The following is a 23,851-nucleotide window of genomic DNA, read 5'->3' as shown; positions in this document are numbered from 1 at the left end:
GAGTAAGCAGTGAAGTGGCCAAGTTTGCAGATGACACTAAATTGTTCAGGGTGGTGAGAACCAGAGAAGATTGTGAGGAACTCTAAAGGGATCTGTTGAGGCTGGGTGAGTGGGCGTCAACGTGGCAGATGAGGTTCAATGTGGCCAAGTGCAAAGTAATGCACATTGGGGCCAAGAATCCCAGCTACAAATACAAGTTGATGGGGTGTCAACTGGCAGAGACTGACCAAGAGAGAGATCTTGGGGTCATGGTAGATAACTCACTGAAAATGTCAAGACAGTGTGCGATTGCAATAAAAAAAGGCCAATGCCATGCTGGGAATTATTAGGAAGGGAATTGAAAACATATCAGCCAGTATCATAATGCCCCTGTATAAATCGATGGTGCGGTCTCATTTGGAATACTATGTGCAATTCTGGTCACCGCACCTCAAAAAGGATATTATCATTGGATAAAGTGCAGAAAAGGGCAACTAAAATGATTAAAGGTTTGGAACACTTTCCCTATGAAGAAAGGTTAAAACACTTGGGGCTCTTTAGCTTGGAGAAACGTCAACTGCAGGGTGACATGGTAGAGGATTATGCATGGGATGGAGAAGGTAGAGAAAGAAGTCCTTTTCTTCCTTTCTCACAATACAAGAACTTGTGGGCATTCGATAAAATTGCTGAGCAGTCGGGTTAGAACGGATAAAAGGAGGTACTTCTTCACCCAAAGGGTGATTAACATGTGGAATTCACTGCCACAGGAGGTGGTAGCAGCTACTAGCATAGCCAGCTTCAAGAGGGGGTTAGATAAAAATATGGAGCAGAGGTCCATCAGTGGCTATTATCCACGGTGTGTGTGTGTGTGTATATATATATATAATTTTTTTGGCCATTGTGTGATACAGAGTGTTGGACTGGATGGGCCATTGGCCTGATCCAACATGGCTTCTCTTATGTTCTTATGTTAAAGAAGTCAGAATGCAAGGGCCCAATCTAAACTTAAACTTTATATGTAAACTTAAAACATAAATATTACCAAATATACAAAAATGCATGTATTTATTACAACTTAGATAAAAACAAATGTAAGCCCAAATAGTAGCCTCAAATCAAAATAAAATCATACAATTATCTCAAACACAGACCATTTGTGACCCTGACCAAATGTATTTCAGCCAATTGGCCTTCTTCAGTGGCCAATGTTTTTATACAATGGATTCAGAGAATACAATAATAATAGTTATTTCTTAAACTTGGACCAAGCTGAAATTGTTCTGGAGGAGAAAGGAAAAAAGGAAATAAAAGAAAAATATTCATAATTAAAATTAGTGCATTGTTTCAACAGGGTCACAAATGGTCTTTCTGGGATAATGGAATAATTTTATTCTGTTTACAGGCTATTATTTGGGCCTACATTTGTTTTTATTTAATTGGTAATAAATGCATGTATGTTCTGTATATTTGGTAATATTTATGTTTTAAGTTTTAGAACTATTTTGTCCTTACATTCTGTAAGGCATTATACCCCACTGAGGTCCCTGTGCTCCCCAGGCTCCACTCCCATATCTCCAGGAACTTCCCAACCTGAAGCTGGCAACCCTACTCCCTGGTAGTGGCCAGGGGGACCTGGCAACCCTAAGCCTGATTTTTTTAACCACTGTCATATATTTTGGGTCAGGGGGTAGTCAACCACCCTTCTGTTCACCCCAACTCTGTTCACCCCCAGTAAAAAATCTTTACTACAACAACCTCATTCTGCTGTATTTGTAATTTATCCTCTTTTCTTGGCACTTCCTCTGTGGAGCAATCCCAGTTTCCTGGTCCAATCTAGTAATGACAGAAAGAAAAAAACAAGATGTTTACATGCACAAACTTTAATAATTCAATTAATACTTTAGGAAACCTGAAATGCATCCTGATTTTTTTTTTTAAAAAAAAAACCCTTTTCATCAGCTGCTTTGACGCTGTATTTGATAAATATATATTTTAAAATTCCTTCATGCCAACTACATGATTTCAGTTAATCAGAAATGGCATATGTGTGTGTAAAGTGCTGTCAAGTCGCTGCTGACTTATGGTGACTCCCATGGGGTTTTCAAGGCAAGTGATTAAGCATTGGTAGTTTGCCATTGCCTTCTTGTGCAAAGTCTTACTTGATGGTCTCCCATACAAGTACCAACCCTACTTAGCTTCCAAGATCAGACAATATAATGCTATACTATATCACAGGGATGGCCAATGGTAGCTCTCCAGATGTTTTTTGCCTACAACTCCCATCAGCCCCAGCCATTGGCCATGCTGGCTGAAGCTGATGGGAGTTGTAGGCAAAAAAAATCTGGAGAGCTACCGTTGGCCACCCATGCTATATCAGGCTATACTATATATACTATATCCCCAGGAATGATAGCATGATAATACATAATTAAATTAAATTACATAGTAAATAAATCTCTTACTATGAATGGGCTGGAAGAGAAGAATTAATCTTGTTACTAAGTGTTAACACTCCCTGTTTTGCTCTGCTGCATTGGGCACTTTTATTACAGCAGCATTACAAAACAGGAATGATGGCTTGGTTACCTTATAAGGAGGAGCACCTTCATGAACATTTCCACCCCCATTCAAGCACAAAATAAAACCTACAGAAGGGGGAAATTTCCATGAAAATTTCCACCTACCTAGACAATCTTGTGGTGCTCTAGGCACTGCTGCATTAGTACAATATGAACACTATCCTACCCTCACTTGCAACCTTAGCTCATAAAGTAGAGAGTGAGGCCGCTAGGCATACAGTTATCATAGTGTTGCCCTCTCTAACAGGGTAGAAGGAAGAATGTTAAAGTTGCATAGTTTTATCACTATCTTTGGCCAGAACAAGACATTACTGGAAAAACAAAGCTGTTACCAAAATGGCACTCAGTTTCTTGTTCTCTTCTCCCTGTCCTCTTACCTCTAGAATAACAAAATGCACTATAAGGCAGGGGTGGCCAACGGTAGCTCTCCAGATGTTTTTTGCCTACAACTCCCATCATCCTCAGCCATTGGCCATCCTGACTGGGGCTGATGGGAGTTGTAGGCAAGAAACATCTGGAGAGCTACTGTTGGCCAGCCCTGCTACAGGGCATTATCATGTTCTGTTGTTGTTGTTGATGATGATGTTTTTTGCTTGCAGAGGCAGAAAAGCTTTGAAGCTTATTGCATCAGATCACACTTCCATTTTTTTTCTGTAGTTAACCACAGAGATAGTGCAGGTTCCCATTTGCAGTGAGAGCTGCATGTGCCCTGTAATGTCTGTTTTGAACTTTTGTTTCCTCCTATAAAAGGGTCCTAAGTTCTTTAAGGTTAGCAATAAGAATAAAAGAATCACATGCACAGTGATGATATGCAGCTAGCAACATGATGATGGCTGCAAAACATAGCTCTGCTGCAGTGCTTCCTGCTTATACCCCATCCAAAGGTTTGAATCCCGCAATGAGAAAATGTGTGAGACAGTCTATGCCCCAATATACCTGTGTGCATATACAACAGCAGGAGCCATGCATATCAGTAATTGTGCCCATCAGCCACTGGCAAGGAGGGGAAGTGCAGGACTAAATCCAGCCCTCCTGATTGGTTCTACTGCCAATTTTCTGAAAGTGTACCTAGGCTGCAGAGGAATTGTGTCAGCTGTTTGCACACATCTGTATCTGACCCCTTAAAAGAGAATATATAAACTTTGTTCTACCACTGCAGCACATATAAAATTCTACTCCCTTAACTGGCATAATAGTTTCTCCTTTACTGCCTCTTATGCCCCCTTTCAGGATATTTTTGGCAGGACCGGTCTACATGTTTTTGAGGGGGGGCAAAAATAAAAAATGGTGCCCCTTTATGGGCCCATTCTACCTTATGGGCCCATAGAATAAAATGGACTCCATACCCAATTTGGCGGTCCTCCCTCTGGCGGTGCCCGGGGCAAGCATCCCCCTCTGTCCCCCCCCCCCCCAGATCTGGCCCTGATTTTTGGGTTGCCACTTCTTCATCTTCTATATCTTCCCCCCAAAAACTAACATCAAACTGTTGGCACAATCTCCTAATCAATCAGTCCCTGCTAAAACCAAGCTGAAGGAGTTGAACAGAATGCATATTCTTCCTCTGTTTACCATCCTCTGCCTTTCCTCCACCCATATCTCATTTCAGATTGCAAACTCATCAAGACTGGAGAGATCTGTCTTTTTGTTATTCTTCTTTAAAAGCACTGTGGGGAATCTGTGCATGGAGGTCTGCTTCTGTTCATGCATATTTCCCAGGGGACCACAGACAATACACTCCTATGCAGAGCTACTCTCATCTAAATCAATGGGCTTTGACAAGAGTAATTTTGGAAAGGATTGCATCCAGAATATGTCTTTTGGGCTGCTTTAGAAAATGAGCAAACTAGTTATCTAATGAGTCTACTTCCTTCCTGAATGGTTAATAGTTAATACAACTCCAGTACTCTGAAGATTTAGCTAGAATAATATTCATTGATGCATTTTAAAAAAAAATATCAACCCAGAAGTCATCAGCTTATTTATTCCTGATCATGGCATTTTGTGAGATCCTTCTATAAGTACTTACTATCAGCTTTGTACTTTAATTTTTATACTAACTGTGGACAAAATCTTTTTTTTATGTTATCATAAAGCCACTGTCAAGAGCTTCTTATACTTGCACACTAACTAGTGTACACAATGTTCTAGTGCAGTGCCAGTATTTTGAGGCAGCCCCTTACAATGCCTGAAGACATCATATAAAGGAGTGGATGACAGAGAAGGAATTCACTTTATTACAACGCCAGTTACTAGTTTCTAGATAAAGGTATTAGTTTGCCATAGCTTATATGAAAAATATTAGACTGATTTATTAAAATATTTCTACAAAGGGGAGGGAGCATCCTAAAAAACTGACAGTACAAACCCAAGCAGATTTGTGCCTTCTAAGATCAATGATTTTAATGGACTTAGAAAGGTGTACTATGTTTAGGACTGCAGAAGTGCCATATCCTTCAGATCCCCTATTAATCTACAAACACCAGACTCCACTGATAAACTAGGAGCACAGATTTGAAGGGGAAAGCAAACCATATGGCGGGAGAGATCCAGAATTACTGGGCATTAACAGAACAATCCCATGGTGCATTTACATCAGCAGAAGGCGAATATTAATTATATTATCCTAATGTTACAAAGACAATAGCAGGCTGCCAGGACCATGGTGTTACCTTCTCAAACTATTAAAGTTTTACTTTCACTATAGCTTTTCAGTAGGTAAAAAGGTAGTGGCCTGTGTTAGCACCAAGTCATTACTGACCCATGAGGTGATGTCACATCGCAACATTTTTTTGGCCTTGGAGGGATGGAAGAGGTACCGGAATCTGGATTCTGCTGGGATTGAACTCAGGTCATGAGCAGAGCTTGGTCTTGTCCCAGCCTGTACCATAGAATCATAGAGTTGGAAGGGACCTCCAGGGTCATCTAGTCCAACACCCTGCACAATGCAGGAAACCCACAAATATCTACCCCAAATTCACAGGATCTTCATCGCTATCAGATAGCCATCTAGCCTGTTTAAAAACCTCCAAGGAAGGAGAGCCCACCACCTCCAGAGGAAGCCTGTTCCACTGAGGAATTGCTCTAATGGTCAGGAAGTTCTTCCTAATGTTGAGCCGGAAACTCTTTTGATTTAATTTCAACCCATTGGTTCTGGCTCTACCTTCTGGGGCCACAGAAAACAATTCCACACCATCCTCTATATGACAGCTCTTCAAGTACTTGAAGATGGTGATCATGTGGACAAAGGGGACCACATGATCCCCTTTGTTTACTTTGACTTCCAGAAAGCTTTTGATAAAGATATGTTGAGGCTGGGTGAATGGGCATCAATGTGGCAGATGAGGTTCAATGTGGCCAAGTGCAAAGTAATGCACATTGGGGCCAAGAATCTCAGCTATAAATACAAGTTGATGGGTTGTGAACTGGCGGAGACTGACCAAGAGAGAGATTTTGGGGTCGTGGTAGATAACACACTGAAAATGTCAAGACAATGTGTGATAGCAATAAAAAAGGCCAACGCCATACTGGCAATTATTAGGAAGGGAATTGAAAACAAATCAGCCAGTATCATAATGCCCCTGTATAAATGGATGGCACGGTCTCATTTGGAATACTGTGTACAATTCTGGTCACTGCACCTCAAAAAGGATATTATAGCATTGGGAAAAGTGCAGAAAAGGGCAACTAGAATGATTAAAGGTTTGGAACACTTTCCCTATGAAGAAAGGTTAAAACGCTTGGGGCTCTTTATTTTATTTATTCGATTTATATCCCGCCCTACCCCACCAAGGCGGGCTCAGGGCGGCTTTAGCTTGGAGAAACGTCGACTGCGGGGTGACATGATAGAGGTTTACAAGATTATGCATGGGATGCAGAAAGTAGAGAAAGAAGTACTTTTCTCCCTTTCTCACAATACAAGAACTCATGGGCATTCAATGAAATTGCTGAGCAGTCAGGTTAAAATGGATAAAAGGAAATACTTCTTCACCCAAAGGGTGATTAACATGTGGAATTCACTGCCATAGAAGGTGGTGGCGGCTACAAGCATAGCCAGATTCAAGAGGGGATTGGATAAAGATATGGAGCAGAGATCCATCAGTGGCTATTAGGCACAGTGTGTGTGTTTGTGTGTGAGTGTTGGACTGGATGGGCCATTGGCCTGATCCAACATGGCTTCTCTTATGTTCTTAAGGTAGTCACTTTCTCAAAAAAAAGAGATCAGGTTAGTTTGACATTACTTGTTCTTGAGAAACCCATGCTGGCTCTTAGTAATCACAGACATCCTTTCTAAATGACTGACTGTTTATTTGTTCTAAAACTTTTCCAGGTATAGATGTCAAGCTGACGGGTTGGTAGTTACCTGGATCTTCTTTTTTCCCCTTCTTGAAGATGGAGAGAACATTCACCCGCCTCCAATCTTTCGGCACCTCTCCTGTTCAGGAATTTTCAAAAATAGCCAGAGGCTCAGAAATTATATCCACAATCTCTTTTAGAACCCTTGGATGCAGTTCAACTGGCCCTGAGATCATAGTTTCATTTAAAGAAACTAGGTGTTTATGTACTACCCCTATGCTGATCCTAGGTTGGAACTTCATATCCTCCTTATATGTTCTGTTTTTGCCATGTTGAGCACTGTTTCCCTCAGAAGAGAAGACTGAGGAAAAGTAGGAATTCAGCAGTTCTGCCCTCTCTTCATTACCCGGTACAATTTCACTTTCCTGCCCTCGCAATGGGCCTACCATGTTTTTGCTCTTTTCCCTACTCTGAACATAAGAAAATAACCATTTTTTGTTGTTTTTAGCATCTTTGGCCAGCCTAAGCTCATACTGAGCTTTAGTTTTCCTAACTTTTTCTCTACAAGCACTGGTGATTTGTTTATATTTATCCTTGGTTATAAGGCCCTCCTTCCAATTCCTAAAGGAGTCTTTTTTATTTCTCAAGTCTTTAGAGAGCTGTTTATGGAGCCAGCTCAGCTTCTTTAGGCTTTTTCCATTTTTTCTTCTCATAGGAATCATCTGTGATTGCGCTTTCAGTATTTCGCTTTTAAGAAACTCCCACCTCTCCCATGGGACTCCTCTTTCAATAGGTAACCTTTATTAATGTATGTGGGATCTCACATACTGGATAATAAGGGCTATTATTATTATTAATATAGGCTCACCTGATAAGAGGTTTGCAAATGAGAAGCAGGGAAGTCATTGACAGGCAATGTGGAAAATACAAAATAGACTGAAGGTGTAATTGCTGAAGTACAAAAGCAAAATGTGTTCTATCTTCCAAGAGTATATGTAATATTAGTAGTAAACCCAATTGGTAGAATTTTATTCTGGAGGGAATGTTTTTACCTGTGCACACTGAAAAATACTTTGTAATATTTTTTTTGTTCTATTTATTAGACCAGATTTGTGTTCTATTTACCTTTTATGATCTCAGATTGGAATTAGTGCTTACTTTTACTTATAGCTTTGGTGCATCAGTTATTAATGTAAATTCTTTTTGTTTGTTTATTTTTGGTAATAGTATTTATACTATTAACCACATCTACCAATTGTAAAATTATACCTGTTGTTTGTTGTGCCTGTGGTATGTTATAACTTGTTCAAGGTTACTCTATTATTTCATGTTTCTGAATTACTCTTGATTTCTTTAATGTATCAGAAACATATTCTAAATAAAATTAATTTTTATTTAAAAATACTATACATATTTTTCACTTTAAAAACACCTGTGTAGGATCATACACACTGAGGTCTGAGGCCCCATGTTGCATTTTTATATGGGATGCATCAAACTAACCCATTCATATTGGGAATGGAAAAGATAAAGGCTCTTCCAAAGAGCAATTGTCAAAATTACCGAAGTGGAAAAAGGTAGATTAGGAAAGTGGCTGACTTAATACTGTTGGAGTGCCTGGAGAAAGTACTGAGACACTGAACAGCCAGCAGATTTGTTCATGAACGTTATCTTGGGCGACAGACCCTGGTTCTTGATCTGCCATTTGGAGTAGCAGGGATCAGTACAGGGAGCACTGCATTTAATCTCTGTTCTGTATCAGTACACCTGACACCACAAAACCGAGCTGGCCCCACATATGCTGTACTGAACAGTTTGAGATCTCTTTAAAGGAAAAGCTGAGACAACAAATTCTCAGATTCTATTAAGAGGTTATCAAAGTCCCTAAAAACAGTCCCCCAAGCAACAAGCAGTACTACCGGGGTGGGTGGGGGCCAGGAGAGCCTCCATCAGAAAACAGTCTACATATACTTGGGACATAAATCCAGTGAGATTTTTACATAGTACCCACCGTGGAGAGAACGTAACCTCCCTTTCCCTCTTTATAACTCATAGTAATTTACCCAAGAATTTCATGGATGGGTGGAGATTTGAAGCACTTTTGAGGATCCAGGATCAGAATAAAATTCTGAAGTATGCTTTCAGGTGAAGTCACTCGCATTGCAAGGTTTGGTTTGTATTGCTATAAGCAGACCCGCAGCTGCAAATAGAAACAAATGTGTTCTGACCTCCAAGGGAATGTAATTACTAATTTCAGTTTCCAGTGTATTATTTATACACCCTAAGACAATTATTTTTTTACCTGGGGGGACCGAAAATGACAGAGGGAGGGTGTTTTGTGTTTTGTTTTTTTAAAACCCGCCTTACCAGTGTTAAGCCTTCCCGGGAGAGAGACAGAGACTGTGTGTCACACGCAGGAGAACACATTACGCAGATTCCCACCCAGGTCAAGGCAAGAACGAGTCCCTCACTTCACTGTGGCTGTTCGCAGCTCACCCCGCCCAGGCGGGGGCAGCAGCAAGTCCTGAGCTTCCCACAAGCTAGCCGAGCGGGGCGGGCGTCTTTAGAAAGCCTTCTCAACTGCAGAGCGGGGCCATTCTGTACTTTCCAGAGCGGGCGGCAGAACGCTGGGCCGAAGGCGGCAAGCGGAGCGAAAGAAAGACAAAGTTCGGGCTCCCGGCAGTTCGCTCAAGCAAAGCGCGAGGAAGAGCAGACGGCGCGCCACATGGAGTGGGCTGGCGGGCGAAGTTAAGCTCCCCCGACCTCAGTTTCTGAGGCGGGAGAACGAAGCTGTGGCCGGCCAACCGGAAAACGCTCCGCATGCGCTGCTCGGTGAGGAGGGGCGGGGGGGAAAGAAGGGCACCAAATTCAAACACTGGAGGACTGGGACGGCGAAAGGAAGGAGGGGGTGGAAGGACGACGGGAGCCGACAGACAGATATAGCTTGGAGGTGGAGACGGTGGGAGGAGAGCGAAAGGGAGAGGAAAATAAAAAGGGGCCAGAGGAGGAGGAAGGGGTGGGAACCCATGGCAGGGCAAGGAAAGTGAGAGTGTGTGTGGCTTTCTATTTTCTCCAGAGGGAGTTCAGATCTTCTCCTTCCCTTCCTCCCGTCCCGAGGCATTTCCAAGCAGCTCCTTCCTTTTCGCTATTGCTGAGCGTCCCCCGCTGGGCACCACCATGGTAGACAGAGGTCCCCTGCTGACGTCCGCTATCATCTTCTACCTGTCCATCGGGGCAGCTATTTTTGAAGTCCTGGAGGAGCCTTACTGGAGAGCAGCCTCGGATGAGTACAAATCCAAGAAAACGCAGCTCCTGAAAGAGTTTCCCTGCCTGGGCCAGGAGGGGCTGGATAGGATCTTAAAGGTGAGTTTAAAAGGCAACTTCCTTTTTTGTTTGTTGGTATCTGTCCCATTTTTAAAAATCGACTGAAAACTGCTGAGTTGGGAGAAGTCTGGCGGCCTGAAACCACCAGGTGCAGATTTTAAAGGGTAGCCTTTGTTATAAGCCTAAGAAAATGCCACCTAAGATAATTTCAGAATGCATACTGTATCTTGCAGATGATACAGAGAAGAGAAATAGGCTCTTTTCAAACTGGAGACAATTGTGTGCGTCGTGGAAATCCAACCTTTGAATGAAACATGGTTATTGTTCAGCTCTGATGGCGCATTTCAAGCCCTGTTCTGCCTCCCTCACCAAATTGCACAAACCTAACAATGCATGAACTAAATTCAAAGTAGATGAACAGTGGAAGACATGTGTTTGCAGAACAAATCGTTCTTTGAAAGAAAGGCATTAATAGTGACAGCAAGAACTCAAACTGCAGTAATCTCAATTCATTTCTCCTTTTTGCTCTCACTGTATTTGAAATTTTACAATCACATTTTCCTTAAGTAATATTTATCAAAAGTTTTTCTCCAGGCCTGTTGAGTTTCAGTTGGTTTTTCGCTTTTTCCGCACTATAAACAGCAACTTGATCACACTTTGCAACTGGTTATTCTATGATTTTTATAGAGGGCAGGCCCAGTCCTTTGTTGGCCTGTTTTATGTCAGCAGCAGGTGCTTTATTTCCCATTCAGTTTTTTAAAATGTTGCTCAGATGTCAGAGTAAAACTCAGAGCAGGTGAAAAGAGTGACTGTGATGGCAAACAGAAAACAACTGGTAGGAGGGAGAACCTAGTTTTGCAAAATAGTTTCTTTCCCCTTAATCCTAACATAAAATGCCCTTGAAGGAATGTGCAGCTTCTGGGTTTTTTTTTTGTTTTCTTCAGGATTTGAATGCCAACTTTAAAATGTGTAGATACAATTCTATACACATTTATTTGAGAGTAAACCTAATTGAAATCTGTGTAAACATGCATAGGGCCCAAGCTGTTTCATGAGAAAAAAATCTTGTCTGTTAATAAGCACTTCAGTACTGGTAGGCTGGATAGCCCCTTGGGCTTTTTGTCTACTTCTGTTGCTTGAAAAGTTCAGAGGTGAAGGCTAGTTTAAAGGAATTCACCATGAAATGTTCCTTCACTGGTTCATTGGTAATACAGTCCTCAGTTTTCCTTGCTAAACCATGAACTCTTTTAAAAATAGGAGCATGGGTTTTCTGATAAATCTAAACGTGATTTCAAAGATTACAGTCCTCAAAGTGTCTGGTGGGCAGAAGCCCTACTGCACCAGAATCTGGAAGCAAAAGAGGATGCATGCTAAATAGTTTCTGCACTTGACCCTTCTCTTTGTTTGCCTGTCTCTCTTTGTATTCTTAGTAAATCCTACAGTGTGGAAAATGTGCCTGGGATTTTGTTAAATTCTGGCTTGCATAGGGTGTGAGGTCAGATAGTAAAATAAAGATCTGTGGGATTCTTGTTATGATGGATTGAGATATGATTTAGGTTGGATGTTAAATTAATTTTAATCTTTTTAAATTTAGCAATGGAAATATTCCTTTTTTGGAGTAAAAACAAGAATTTTGACAGCTTTCTTGGCACTAAGGGCTAGCAGGTGTATAGCTCAGAGAAGTACAGTAGTCTGTTGCAATTCTGTGTAAAGCTCATAGTTCTGGGGTGCTTGTACAAACTGTCATAGAAAAGTGAACATGGGGAGTGGGTGATCCAGTATTAAGGAATACTGCATCTCTCTTTTTTTTAGGAAGCCAGTACGACTGTAGAAGATCCTGTGACAAGAGCAATCAGGGCAGAAATTCATAGCTGTAATCTATGTTTGTCTGTCTAAGGGGGGTGGGGAGAACAACATTTTCTTTAAGCTTGCCATTGCCTTGAACTGTGTCTTTTAGCTTGCAAACTATGTTAATTGTCCTCATGTTAACAACAAGTTATGTGAAGCCGACCATTACTGCGCCTCTTTTACATGAGAAAGTGACTTGCTAATGAGCAAGATGTAGGATTTAAATCCAGATATCTAAGTTACAGTTAACTATAGCATTTGTTGGTTCACTGGCATTGCACTGTGTAATGTAAGTTTATTAAACTGATCTAATCTTGGACTGAGAATGAACATAGAAAATCCTGTTTACAGGGCAAAGGGTAAACTTCAGGAATATTCTGCCTTAGAATTTTTGTAGTCATCTTTTTAGTTTTCAAGCTTCTGTACCTCTTTCCTTCTTTTAACCATGTCTAATGATAAGATTATCGCTCTGTCATCTAGGGAAGTGGTTCTTAAATTTGATGTATTAAAGAGTGGTACTCTGGTTTGCTTGTAATATGATGATAGAATTAAAGATAGCGGCTAAACTGTGTCATAATAGGTGATTTTAACTACCTGCAGATTGATTGGGTCAATATGTGTTCTGGTCGGGAGAAAGAGATTGAGTTTCTAGACACTCTCAATGATTGTGCTATGGAGCAGATGGTCACAGAACCTATCAGGGTGGGGCGATCCTGGATTTGATCCTAAGTAATGCCCAAGATCTGGTGAGAGATGTAAAAGTGATTGCACCGCTTGGGAGCAGTGACCATAATGTTATTGATCTCACCATTTGTGAGGGAGTTGCCCCAAAAGACCAACACAAAAACTTTTAACTTTAAAAGGGGTAAATTCTCTGAGATGAGGCATGTGAAAAGGAAACTGAAAGGAAAGGTAAATAGGGTCAAAACCCTTGGGGAAGCTTAGAGGCTATTTAAAACTATAATCCTGGAAGCTCAGATAAAATATATACAAGTCAGGAAAGGCACAAATAGGTATTTTAAAAAAGCTGGCATGGTTAACAAAGTAATGGCAGCTGTAAAAGGTAAGGAAGATTTCTGTAAGCGATGGAAAGCTAGTCAACAATAAAGACCAACAATAAAAATTTCTTCAAATACATTAGAAGCAAGAAAGCAGCCAGGGAGGCAGTGGGGCCCTTGGATGACCAAGGGGTAAAAGGATTACTGAAGGAGGATAGGGAAATGGCTGAGAAGCTGAATGCATTTTTTGCCTCCGTCTTCACTGTGGAAGATGGGAAGTGTTTGCCCGCTCCAGAACCATTGATTTTGGGAGGGGTGTTGAAAGACCTGAATCAGACTCCACCGGGAAAGTTGTTGGAGACCGTTATCAAAGAGAATTAGTAGGCACATCGATGAACAAAAGTTATTGAAGAAGACTCAACATGGGTTCTGTAAGGGAAGATCTTGTCTCACCTGTTAAGAGTTCTTTGAGGGGGTGAACAAACATGTGGACAAAGGGAACCCAATAGATGTTGTTTATCTTGACTTCCAGAAAGCTTTTGATAAAAGTTCCTCACCAAAGGTTCCTTAGTAAGCTTGAGTCTCATGGGATAAAAGGACAAGTCCTCTTATGGATCAAAAACTGGCATATAAATAGGAAACAGAGAGTGAGTATAAATGGGCAATTTTCTCAGTGGGGGATGGAAAGCAGTGTGGTGCCGCAGGGCTCAGTACTGGGTCCTATGCTTTTTAACTTGTTCATTAATGATTTGGAGTTGAGAGTAAGCAGTGAAGTGGCTAAGTTTGCAGATGACACTAAATTGTTCAGGGTGGTGAGAACCAGAGAGGATTGTGAGGCACTCCAAAGGGATTTGTTGAGGCTGGGCAAGTGGGCGTCAACGTGGCAGATGAGGTTAAATGTGGCCAAATGCAAAGTAATGCACATTGGGGCCAAAAATCCTAACTATAAATACAAGTTGACGGGGTGTGAACTGGCGGAGACTGACCAAGAGAGAGATCTTGGGGTCGTGGTAGATAACTCACTGAAAATGTCGAGGCAGTGTGCGATTGCAATAAAAAAGGCCAACGCCAGGCTGGGAATTATTAGGAAGGAAATTGAAAACAAATCAGCCAATATCGTAATGCCCCTGTATAAATCGATGGTATGGCCTCATTTGGAGTACTTTGTACGGTTCTGGTCACCACACCTCAAAAAAGATATAGCATTGGAAAAAGTGCAGAGAAGGGCAACTAGAATGATTAAAGGGTTGGAACACTTTCCCTATGGTTAAAATGTTTGGTGCTCTTTAGTTTGGAGAAACGTCGACTGAGGGGTGGCATGATAGAGGTTTACAAGATTATGCATGGGATAGAGAAGGTAGAGAAAGAAGTACTTCTCTCCCTTTCTCACAATATGAGAACTCATGGACATTCAATGAAATTGTTGATAAAAGAAAGTACTTCACCCAAAGGGATGATTAACACATGGAATTCACTGCCACAGGAGGTGGTAGTGGCTGCAAGCCTAGCCAGCTTTAAGAGGAGATGGGATAAGCATATGGAGCAGAGGTCCATCAATGGCTATTAGCCACAACTTATCATTGGAACTCTTTGTCTGGGGCAGTGATGCTCTGTATTCTTGGTGCTTGGGGGGGCACAGTGGGGGGGCTTCTAGTGTCCTGGCCCCACTTCTGGACCTCCTGATGGCACTCGGGTTTTTTGGCCACTGTGTGTCACAGAGTGTTGGACTGGATGGGCCATTGGCCTGATCCAACATGGCTTCTCTTATGTTCTTGTTATTAGTGGAGTTGTATTTTCATGCCCTACACCTACTACATGGGAGGCTGCTTGACAGACTTCTAAATGAAAGTTCAGCTACTGCACAATCCATTATGATTGTTTGTGCATACAAGTGAGTAATGTGCACACACTGTCGGAGGATTCTTTGAAGTTTTCATAGAGGCTGTTTCCTCTGTTTAAGAGGTACTTCTGATTCTTCAGCATTTCATTTTCATTGTGTAGTCTTAGAGGCTATCTGAAGTACATCAAGGATATGTAAATGGTGCTCCATGAAGTAAATAGCACTGATCTGGATTAACTAACAGTGCTCTCCTAAACAGAGTCACACCCTTCGAAGCCTATTTACCTCAGTGGGCTTACAAGGCTGCAACTCTGTTTAGGATGTCACTGTTAATCTGACTGCTGTAGAATGTGCTTGGAATGACTGTGCAGCATTAATAATGTTATGCAGAAGAGTTTTTCGGTTTTGGGTGTAACAATTCCACCAATTTCTTTGTCACCAAGGCTGCAACTCTGTGAGGCTCTGATTCTTACTACGATTCTCAGTCAAAATGTGCCTTGCACCTTGACACAGAACATGAAGACATCTCTCTTGCTGAGTCATGATCTTATTTACAACACCACCAGAATCTACCCTGTCTGTATGTTTCAGTAGCCTAAGAATTGAATCATTTCTTTTCTATTGGTTAACACTTCTCCTTTTTGGACTTTTTGTTCTCTCTTCCCATTACTCCACTTGCATCACACCCATTTGAATCTTTTGTCAGCTTCCATATGATACTTCAGCTCAAATTTAATTTTGTGCACTTCTGTCCCTCAAGGGCACTTACCTTTTTTTCTTTACTGCCTATATTTTTGTATCAGATTTCTGTGCCAACAGGCTAAGAACAATAAGGTCTACACAGGTTTTGATACAATATTTCTATGCAAAGGTCAAGTACATGCACCATAAAAACAGTTCAGCAGTCACAGGGATAATGCTGGTCCCCTCCCCCCCGGGCATTTAGTTTATTAATACATTTTTTATCTTGTCTTCCACCAGGTTGCTTGGATAGCAATGTATCAGTTCCTTCATATTACCCCCACAATAACCCTTTGATGTAGGGTAGGGTGAGAGAGACTGGGTGGCCCAAGGTTAGCTAGTGAGCTTCATGGCTCAGTGGGGATTTGTACCCAGTGCTCCCTGATCTCATTCCATCTGCATAATACACTCACATGTGTTCTGGGAGACAAGTCCATGGAATAAAGTCAGTGTTGACAAATTCTAGTTCAGTTTCACAGTGGAGTGGATTTCTAATTTGTCCACTTCATGGGGATAGTAATTTAGTTTTAAGTGTGTCTGATGTAAATCTTTCATGTCTGATTCTCTGTCCAAGGAACTTCAACAGATGGTTGTAGAGCATGGGCATCAAGCTGCAGATGGTTGTAGAGCATGGGCATCAAGCTGCAGATATATGTGGCAGTCAGTGAATTCTAGAATAAGGCACTGTCTACAAAGATATCAGTTGCACTGTAGTGTCCAGACTCCAGAACCTGAGCCTGCTGTATTCCATTGTGCTTAATTAGCCTTACTTTAAAAAGAAAGAAAAGGGTGTATAATATTGCAGTTTCTGTCTGAGAATGTTTTAAAAGACATGTAGCTATGGCAAGAGATTAATTGGTACAAACTAGTAAGCTTTTCTTTTAGGTTTTTATTTCAAATAAATTGTTATATTGTATAGTAGTTAGCAAAGTCCCATCTAGAAAAACAGAAGTTTGGATAAGTGTCCAGTAATTTTTGCATTGGTATATCTGTTTCCCCTCCCCCCCTCCCCCGAAAACAAGAAAATAAAACAAACACTGACAATTACTGGAAGATGCTAGTCGCATTCCTGAGTTTTCCCTAAATTCTGAACTTCTGCAAGGACCCATTCTCTTTGTATCATAGTTTGCCTTAAAGTTTTATTTTTGCTCTTAAATGCCGGTTTTCTATGACTGCTACTTCAGAGCAAGAACCGTAAAGGTTTCATTTTATATACAGCATTTATTTTTTTGTTGAAATGTGACACATCCTGTGAACTGGTTTTTTCAAGCTTAAGTGTCAATATTAAACTTTACTTTCACATATTAAGCATTGTAAAAAAGGGAAGGAGTTTTATAAGTAATTTGTTATGCTTTACATTACCATAGTTATTGCATAATTATTTGCTCTTAGGTGGAAAATGTTACAGCCATTTCCTAAAACTCTCGTATTGCATGTATGAGGTTACACAAAGTTCTAGCTAGTAACTAACTCCATTTCCTGCATCATCAGCCTAAAGTCTTTCTCACGAGAATCTTCTGAAGGAACAGGTGCAGTTGTTAGTCCAAACCTTAACTTGACAAATGCTTACAATGTTAAGTGTACGTGAGAAGCTATCCATTCCCTGTACATAGCTGTGTTAAGAATAGTTTAGATGTGATACCAAACCACAGTTTGGTGCTATGTGACTTGATCATGTGCTTGTAAATGCTGACTTATATCAATCGTGTAGGGTTTTCAAAGCAAGAGATGAACACAGCTGGGTAGCCATTCACAGCCTCTGTGTAGCAACTGTGGACTTCTTTAGTGGTCTCCCATCCAAATACCCTACTTAGCTTCTGTGATGCAATGAGTTCAGGATACCCGGGCCATGCAGGTTAGAACAGGCTGTATTTTACAGTTTCATAATTCTTCTCAAACTGTAGTTTGTATTTCTCCTCCAAAACGCTTTGGAAGCAACAGTAGATTAAGACTTGCACTAAAGCAGAAATCATTACATGATACCAACTAGTGATGGGAGAAAGAAATGTGGAAGTATGGTGTTTGCTTGCATAGCAGTAAAAAAGAGAGAAATGTATCACCAAACAGATTTACTGCTCACTTCAGTCATGGTTTCATTAAACTGATGGGCTAGCATTATCATCTGAATAATTGGCCACTCTGCTGACTATGGTTAGTTAGCACACATCTAAAAACTTAGTTCAGAGTTGGTATATGTACCCAGTTTGTCATATGAAACCAGAGTTAAGACTTACACGTGCAAACATCTTGGCTTCACCCCAAACATTTGGCAGAGTAAAAATAGTGAAACTTATTATTTGTTAAAGCAAATCAGAATCTGAGTGACTATCTGCAAGCCAAATCCTGGTTTTCACAAGCCATAATCACCATAAAGAATAATTCCACATATTTGAACTGAGTCACCATGTCAAAAACTTGTAGACTAGAGCCCAGTTTATCAGATGAAAATGTTATCCTGGCTTGGTATAGATATGCATATGAAGGAAATGGAAGCACATCGTAAAGCAATAAGTCCAAAAGATCACAAACTATAATAAGGAGGATTGGATCTTTTACACTTTTCTGCAATGCCCACTTTTCTGCAAGACAAGACCACAGAGGCCTAGGCTAGCCCAATTCCATCAGTTCTAGAAAGTTAAGCAGAGTTGGTCCTGGCTAGTATTTGGATGGGAGACCTCCAAGAAAGTTCAGGGTTATGATGTAAAAGCAGACAATGGCAAACCACCTCTGAATCACTCTTACCTTGAAAACCTCATGGGGTTGTCATATGTTGGCTGTGACTTGAGGGCACTTTTGCCACCAGGAACACAGCTGGAGTCCAGTGACACCTTTAAGACCAATGAAGTTTTATTCAAAGTGTGATAGGGTTGCCAATCCCCAGGTGGAGACAGGGGATCCCCTGGTTTGGAGGCCCTTCCCCAGCTCCAGGGTCATCAGAAAGCTGGGGGAGGGGGGTGTCTGCTGGGCACTCCATTATTCCCTATGAAGACAGATTCCCATAGGGCATAATGGAGAATTGATCTGCGGTTATCTGAAGAAGAAGAAGAATTGCAGATTTATACCCCGCCCTTCTCTCTGAATCAGAGACTCAGAGCGGCTTACAATCGCCTATATCTTCTCCCCTCACAACAGACACCCTGTGAGGTGGGTGGGGCTGAGAGGGCTCTCACAGCAGCTGCCCTTTCAAGGACAACTCCTGTGAGAGCTATGGTTGACCCAAGGCCATTCCAGCAGCTGCAAGTGGAGGAGTGGGGAATCAAACCCGGTTCTCCCAGATAAGAGTCCGCACACTTAACCACTACACCAAACTGGCTCTCTGGGGGGCTGTTTTTTGAGGTAGAAGCACTATATTTTCAGCATACCATCCGGTACCTCTCCTCAAAACACCCTCCAAGTTTCAAAGGAATTTGGACCACAGGTTTCAATTCTATGAGCCCCAAAACAAGGTGCCCTATCCATTATTTCCAATGGAGGAAAGGCATTTAAAAGGTGTGGGGTTCCTTTAAATGTGATGACCAGAACTCCCTTTGGAGTTCAGTTACGCTTGTCACAACTTTGCTCCTGGCTCCACCCACAAAGCCCCGATATTTCTTGAATTGGACTTGGAAACCCTGAAGTGTGAGCTTTTGTGTGCAAAACAGAAACAGAATCTTACATATCTTACATATAGAGTGTGGGTTGTAAATTAGCGTACAGAATAATGAAGATGTTTTGAACAGAATAAAAGAACTGAGATTATTCTCAGGGCTTTTTTTGTAGCAGGAACTCCTTTGCATATTAGGCCACACATATCCTGACGTAGCCATTCCTCCTGGGGCTTACAGTAGGCCCTGTACTAAAAGCCCTGTAAGCTCTTGGGGGATTAGCTACATCAGGGGTGTGTGGCCTAATATGCAAATGAGTTCTTGCTACAAAAAAAGCCCTAATTATTCCATATGTTAGATCCTGTTTCTGCTTCATTTTATCTGAGGAACCGTGCTTGGCACACAAAAGCTCAGACTTAAAAAAAAAACCTTTATTGGTCTTAAAGGTGCCACTGGACTCCAGATTGCTTCTGTTGCTTTAGACCAACATGACTGCCCATCTGGATCCACCAAGAACACAGTAACTTATTCTCATCAGTAATCACTATGTTGATATTTAACTGAGTTTTATTTTCTTGTCCTGTTTCCTTTCTGCTGCTTAGTTATATATCCTGTTTTTATGCCAATTTTGTACTGCTGGTTTTACTGAGAATAGATTCTACTGCTGAGACGGAATTTATTGGATTATTTTAATTACTATATTTTAATTGTATTTATTGTGTTAGCTATCTCATGAAGATTCTGTTGAGTGTGGGAAATAAATATTTTAAATTAAGCTATCTTTCTAGTTAAAAGAGCCCCTTGGCACAGAGTGGTAGAGTTGCAGTACTGCAGTCCTAAGCTCTGCTCACAACCTGAGTTCAATGCTGGAGGAAGCTGGGTTCAGGTAGCCAGCTCAAGGTAGACTCAGCCTTCCATCCTTCCGAGGTCAGTAAAATGAGTACCCAGCTTGCTGGGGGAAAAGTGTAGATGACTGGGGAAGACAACGGCAAACCACCCCATAAAAAGTCTGCCATGAAAACGTTGTGAAAGCATCGTCACCCCAGAGTCGGAAATGACTGGTGCTTGCACAGGGGACTACCTTTACCTTTATCTTTCTAGCTATGCTGTACCAATTTTAATACCTTGGAAAAGATAGCATTATCACAGTAATGGGTGTTATGAATGGATCATTTGTTTCCATATATTTGAATGCTCTATGGCTGGGTTTCCAACCTTTTGAGGCACCTTTGGAAGTCTGACTCAAGGCAGTGAGTGCAACCTCAAAACGGTTGCTGCTGGAAGCACAGCCAACCACAAAATGGCTGCCACAATAGGTGAGACCAGCCACAATGTCAGGGAGCAAGGTCACGTATAACTCTGATAGCAACATCATCATTTCAGGCTCTGTTTAACAGATTGCCTCACGTATATATAAAAAAGGTAAAGGTAGTTCCCTGTGCAAGCACCAGTCATTTTCGACTCTGGGGTGACGTTGCTTTCACAACGTTTTCATGGCAGACTTTTTATGGGAAGGTTTGCCATTGCCTTCCCCAGTCATCTACACTTTCCCCCCCAGCAAGCTGGGTACTCATTTTACCGACCTCGGAAGGATGGAAGACTGAGCCAATCTGGAGCTGGCTACCTGAACCAGCTTCCGCTGGGATCGAACTCAGGTTGTGAGCAGAGGGCTCTGACTGCAGTACCGCAGCTTTACCACTCTGCGCCACAGGGCTCTTAATATATATATATATATATTATGAACACACACATGCACACACACATACAGACACATATATATTTAAAAACTCTTAAAAATCGTCACAGCCAATCAAATCTCCAGTGGCCAGTCATAAGCCCTGCTAGGCAAAAGCCCCATTCAGGATCCACCCACTTTCTAAAAAAACAAATGGCAGGCACCAGGAAACATGTTGGCGGGCATCATGGTTCCAATGGGTACCACATTGGGGACCTCAGCATTATGGAAATGTTGCACTACTTCATCCATTACCTAATGGCCTTTTTATCCCACTGTATGCATTTTCTGGGCTCCTTTGTCTTCCAACTGTGGAAAGGTCCATGCATAAATAAAAGCTGGTTAATCTGAAAGAGACAGTTAATCTAGGAATTTTTATGCCTTAATAATAGATTCAGGTGAGTAGCTGTGTTGGTCTGAAGCAGTAGAAAAGAGTTTTAAGTCTGCTGTTATGTTTAAGACCAACACACTTTTATTCAAGATATAAGCTTTTGTGTGCAAGCAAGATATCTGAAGAAGTGTGTTTGCACACAAAAGTTTATACCTTGAATAAAATCTCATTGCTCTTAAAGATGCCACTGGACTCAGACTTTATTATGCCATAATAATAGGGTTGCCAAGTCCAATTCAAGAAATATCTGGGGACTTTGGGGGTGGAGCCAGGAGACATTGGGGGCAGAGCCAGGAACAAGGGTGTGACAAGCATAACAACTCCAAGGGAGTTCTGGCCATCACATTTAAAGGGACAGCACACCTTTTTAAAATGTCTTCCTTCCATAGGAAATAATGAAGGATAGGGGCACCTTCTTTTGGGGCTCATAGAATTGGACCCCCTGGTCCAATCGTTTTGAAACTTGGGGGGTACTTTGAGGAGAGGCACTAGATACTATACTGAATATTTGGTGCCTCTATCTCAAAAAATAGCTCCCCCAGAGCCCCCGAAACCTCCAGATCAATTCCCCATTATACCCTATGAGAAACAATTCACAAATAGGGAATAATGAAGACGTTTCCCTCTCCTCCACACACACACACACACCCCTTCTCGCAAATGTAGGGGATTGGCCTTTCTACTCACCAGCCAGCTTCTTCACAGACACAGGAAGTTGAAGCCTTTCACCACCTCCGGAGGTGCAAAGGCACATGGTCCTTTGGGGTGGGGCAGGAAGCAGCCTGGGAAAGCTCCGGCTGCTGTGATGGAGCTGGGTGGGAAGGGGAGGGGCAAGGAGAAGCTGCTGCAATCCGAGGTAAGAAGGGAAGGGAAGGGAGGAGTAGAAGCATTGGGGATCGGTGGGAACGGGAGAGGAGAAGCTGCTGGGATCGGGGCTGGGTGGGAAGGGCTGCCATTCCCCCCCCCCCCGCTTTCTGAATTTTTGGCCAGCGGGGGGAAGAGGCTCCAAAACTGGGGTCCCCCGCCCAGGTGGGGGGTTTGGGAAGCCTACATAATAAATTGATTTAGATGCACAGGTGCTACAAGACTCCTTTAGTTTCAGGAGAAGATATGTGTATTGTAGCAGTGCTAGTGCTCTTCTAGAATACCATCGGCCTTCTGTCTGAGAAGGCTATAAATTTGCAACTTCTGAATTCTTTGTGTAATGTCAGACTTCCTTACTCTAGTGTAATTGTAATAAAAGTGAGCCATAAAAAATATGTCTAAAATTTCTGCACTAAGAACATAGACCATCTAATGGACTGTCTTAATCTTGTGAGTATGGAGATCTTTCATTTAATTTTGATTGTATGCTGTTTTTCCACTTGCATGCTTGAAGCCATTAGAAAGAGAAATGTGATAATTATATTGAATGAAAACCAGTTTACTTCTGCCCAACAATCTTAGCATGTACTGTGTAGCATTTACACTTTTAATGTCTGGGTGGAGTAACAAATTGTTTTTGCAGTATGAAAACACTTTATGCTTTTGAGTTCTATGATAATGTCAATAAACTGTTAGCAGAGATGGAATTGGGTAACAGAAGAATTTCTGTCCTTCTATATTGATTGTCTTGACTAGAGCCAGTTTGGTGTAGTGGTTAAGTGCGTGGAGAACCGGGTTTGAACATAAGAACATAAGAGAAGCCATGTTGGATCAGGCCAATGGCCCATCCAGTCCAACACTCTGTGACACACAGTGGCCAAAAAAAATCCCCACTCCTCCACATACACCTGCTGATGTGAGTTTGGGTCAACCACAAGTTTTCTCAAGGCTGTTCTGCTCAAGAGCAGTTCTGGGAGAGTTCTCTCAGCCCCACCTGTCTCACAGGGTGTCTGTTGTGGGGAGGGGAGGGGAGGGGAAAGGAAATTTGTAAGCTGCTCTGAGACACCTTTGGTTAGTGAAGAGTGGGATATAAATCCAGTCTCCTCCTCCCCCCTAAATGAGATTATATTCTGTGTTTAAAGTATAAGGAAAGTGCAAGGGTCCAATTTTTACTCTGCTATGAATAGGCTTAGAGCAAATGAAGTACGTACCCATGTGTCTTCATTTGCAGCCTTCTCTCTTCCAATATTGTCAACAGAATTTTAGATTCTAGATTCCCTGGCACAGATTTGTCCCCATGCAATGAAAGCACTTTACTCTATTTGTATTAAGAAATATGTTTGTGTCACACCAGTATAAATTGTGTTGCATCATTTCCCCTGCTCTAGTGCCTGAAAAAAAAATTGGAATTAGGAGAATTATTTTGAACCCACTAGCATTTTTAACAATAGACATAAACTTGGTATGTATTAAGGGGGATATATTACAATATAATCCTTATTTATAGGGCTGCCAACCTCCAGGTGGTAGCTGGTGCTGTCCTAGGATTATAACTCGTCAACAGGTGACAGATCAGTTTACCAGGAGAAAAAGTTTGGAAGGTGGACTCTGTGACATTATACCCCATTGAAGCCCCCTCCCTCTCAACCCCCCGCCCTCCTTAGGCTTCACCCCC

The 23,851-nt window shown here is 41.7% G+C and overlaps 1 protein-coding gene across 2 annotated transcripts in view; it reads left to right on the top strand.

Annotated features, from left to right (window-relative positions):
* The first annotated feature begins 9,394 nt into the window (after nucleotides 1-9,394).
* KCNK5 (potassium two pore domain channel subfamily K member 5) overlaps nucleotides 9,395-23,851 on the top strand; it is a 59,012-nt gene continuing 44,555 nt past the window's right edge. Inside the window, exons 1-2 of one of the 2 annotated variants that reach the window (XM_060244987.1) lie at nucleotides 9,395-9,683; nucleotides 9,928-10,214. In XM_060244987.1, the coding sequence (XP_060100970.1) occupies nucleotides 10,029-10,214 (186 nt within the window). In that variant the 5' untranslated portion in view covers nucleotides 9,395-9,683; nucleotides 9,928-10,028. Of the gene's footprint in view, nucleotides 9,684-9,755; nucleotides 10,215-23,851 lie in introns of those variants that run through there. The other variant, XM_060244996.1, reaches the window with a different exon arrangement.

The sequence above is a fragment of the Heteronotia binoei genome, chromosome 1 (assembly GCF_032191835.1).
Source record: "Heteronotia binoei isolate CCM8104 ecotype False Entrance Well chromosome 1, APGP_CSIRO_Hbin_v1, whole genome shotgun sequence".
Classification (NCBI taxonomy): domain Eukaryota; kingdom Metazoa; phylum Chordata; class Lepidosauria; order Squamata; family Gekkonidae; genus Heteronotia; species Heteronotia binoei.
The sequence above is the reverse complement of the archived record's forward strand: the minus strand, read 5'-3'. Positions and strand labels throughout refer to the sequence as shown.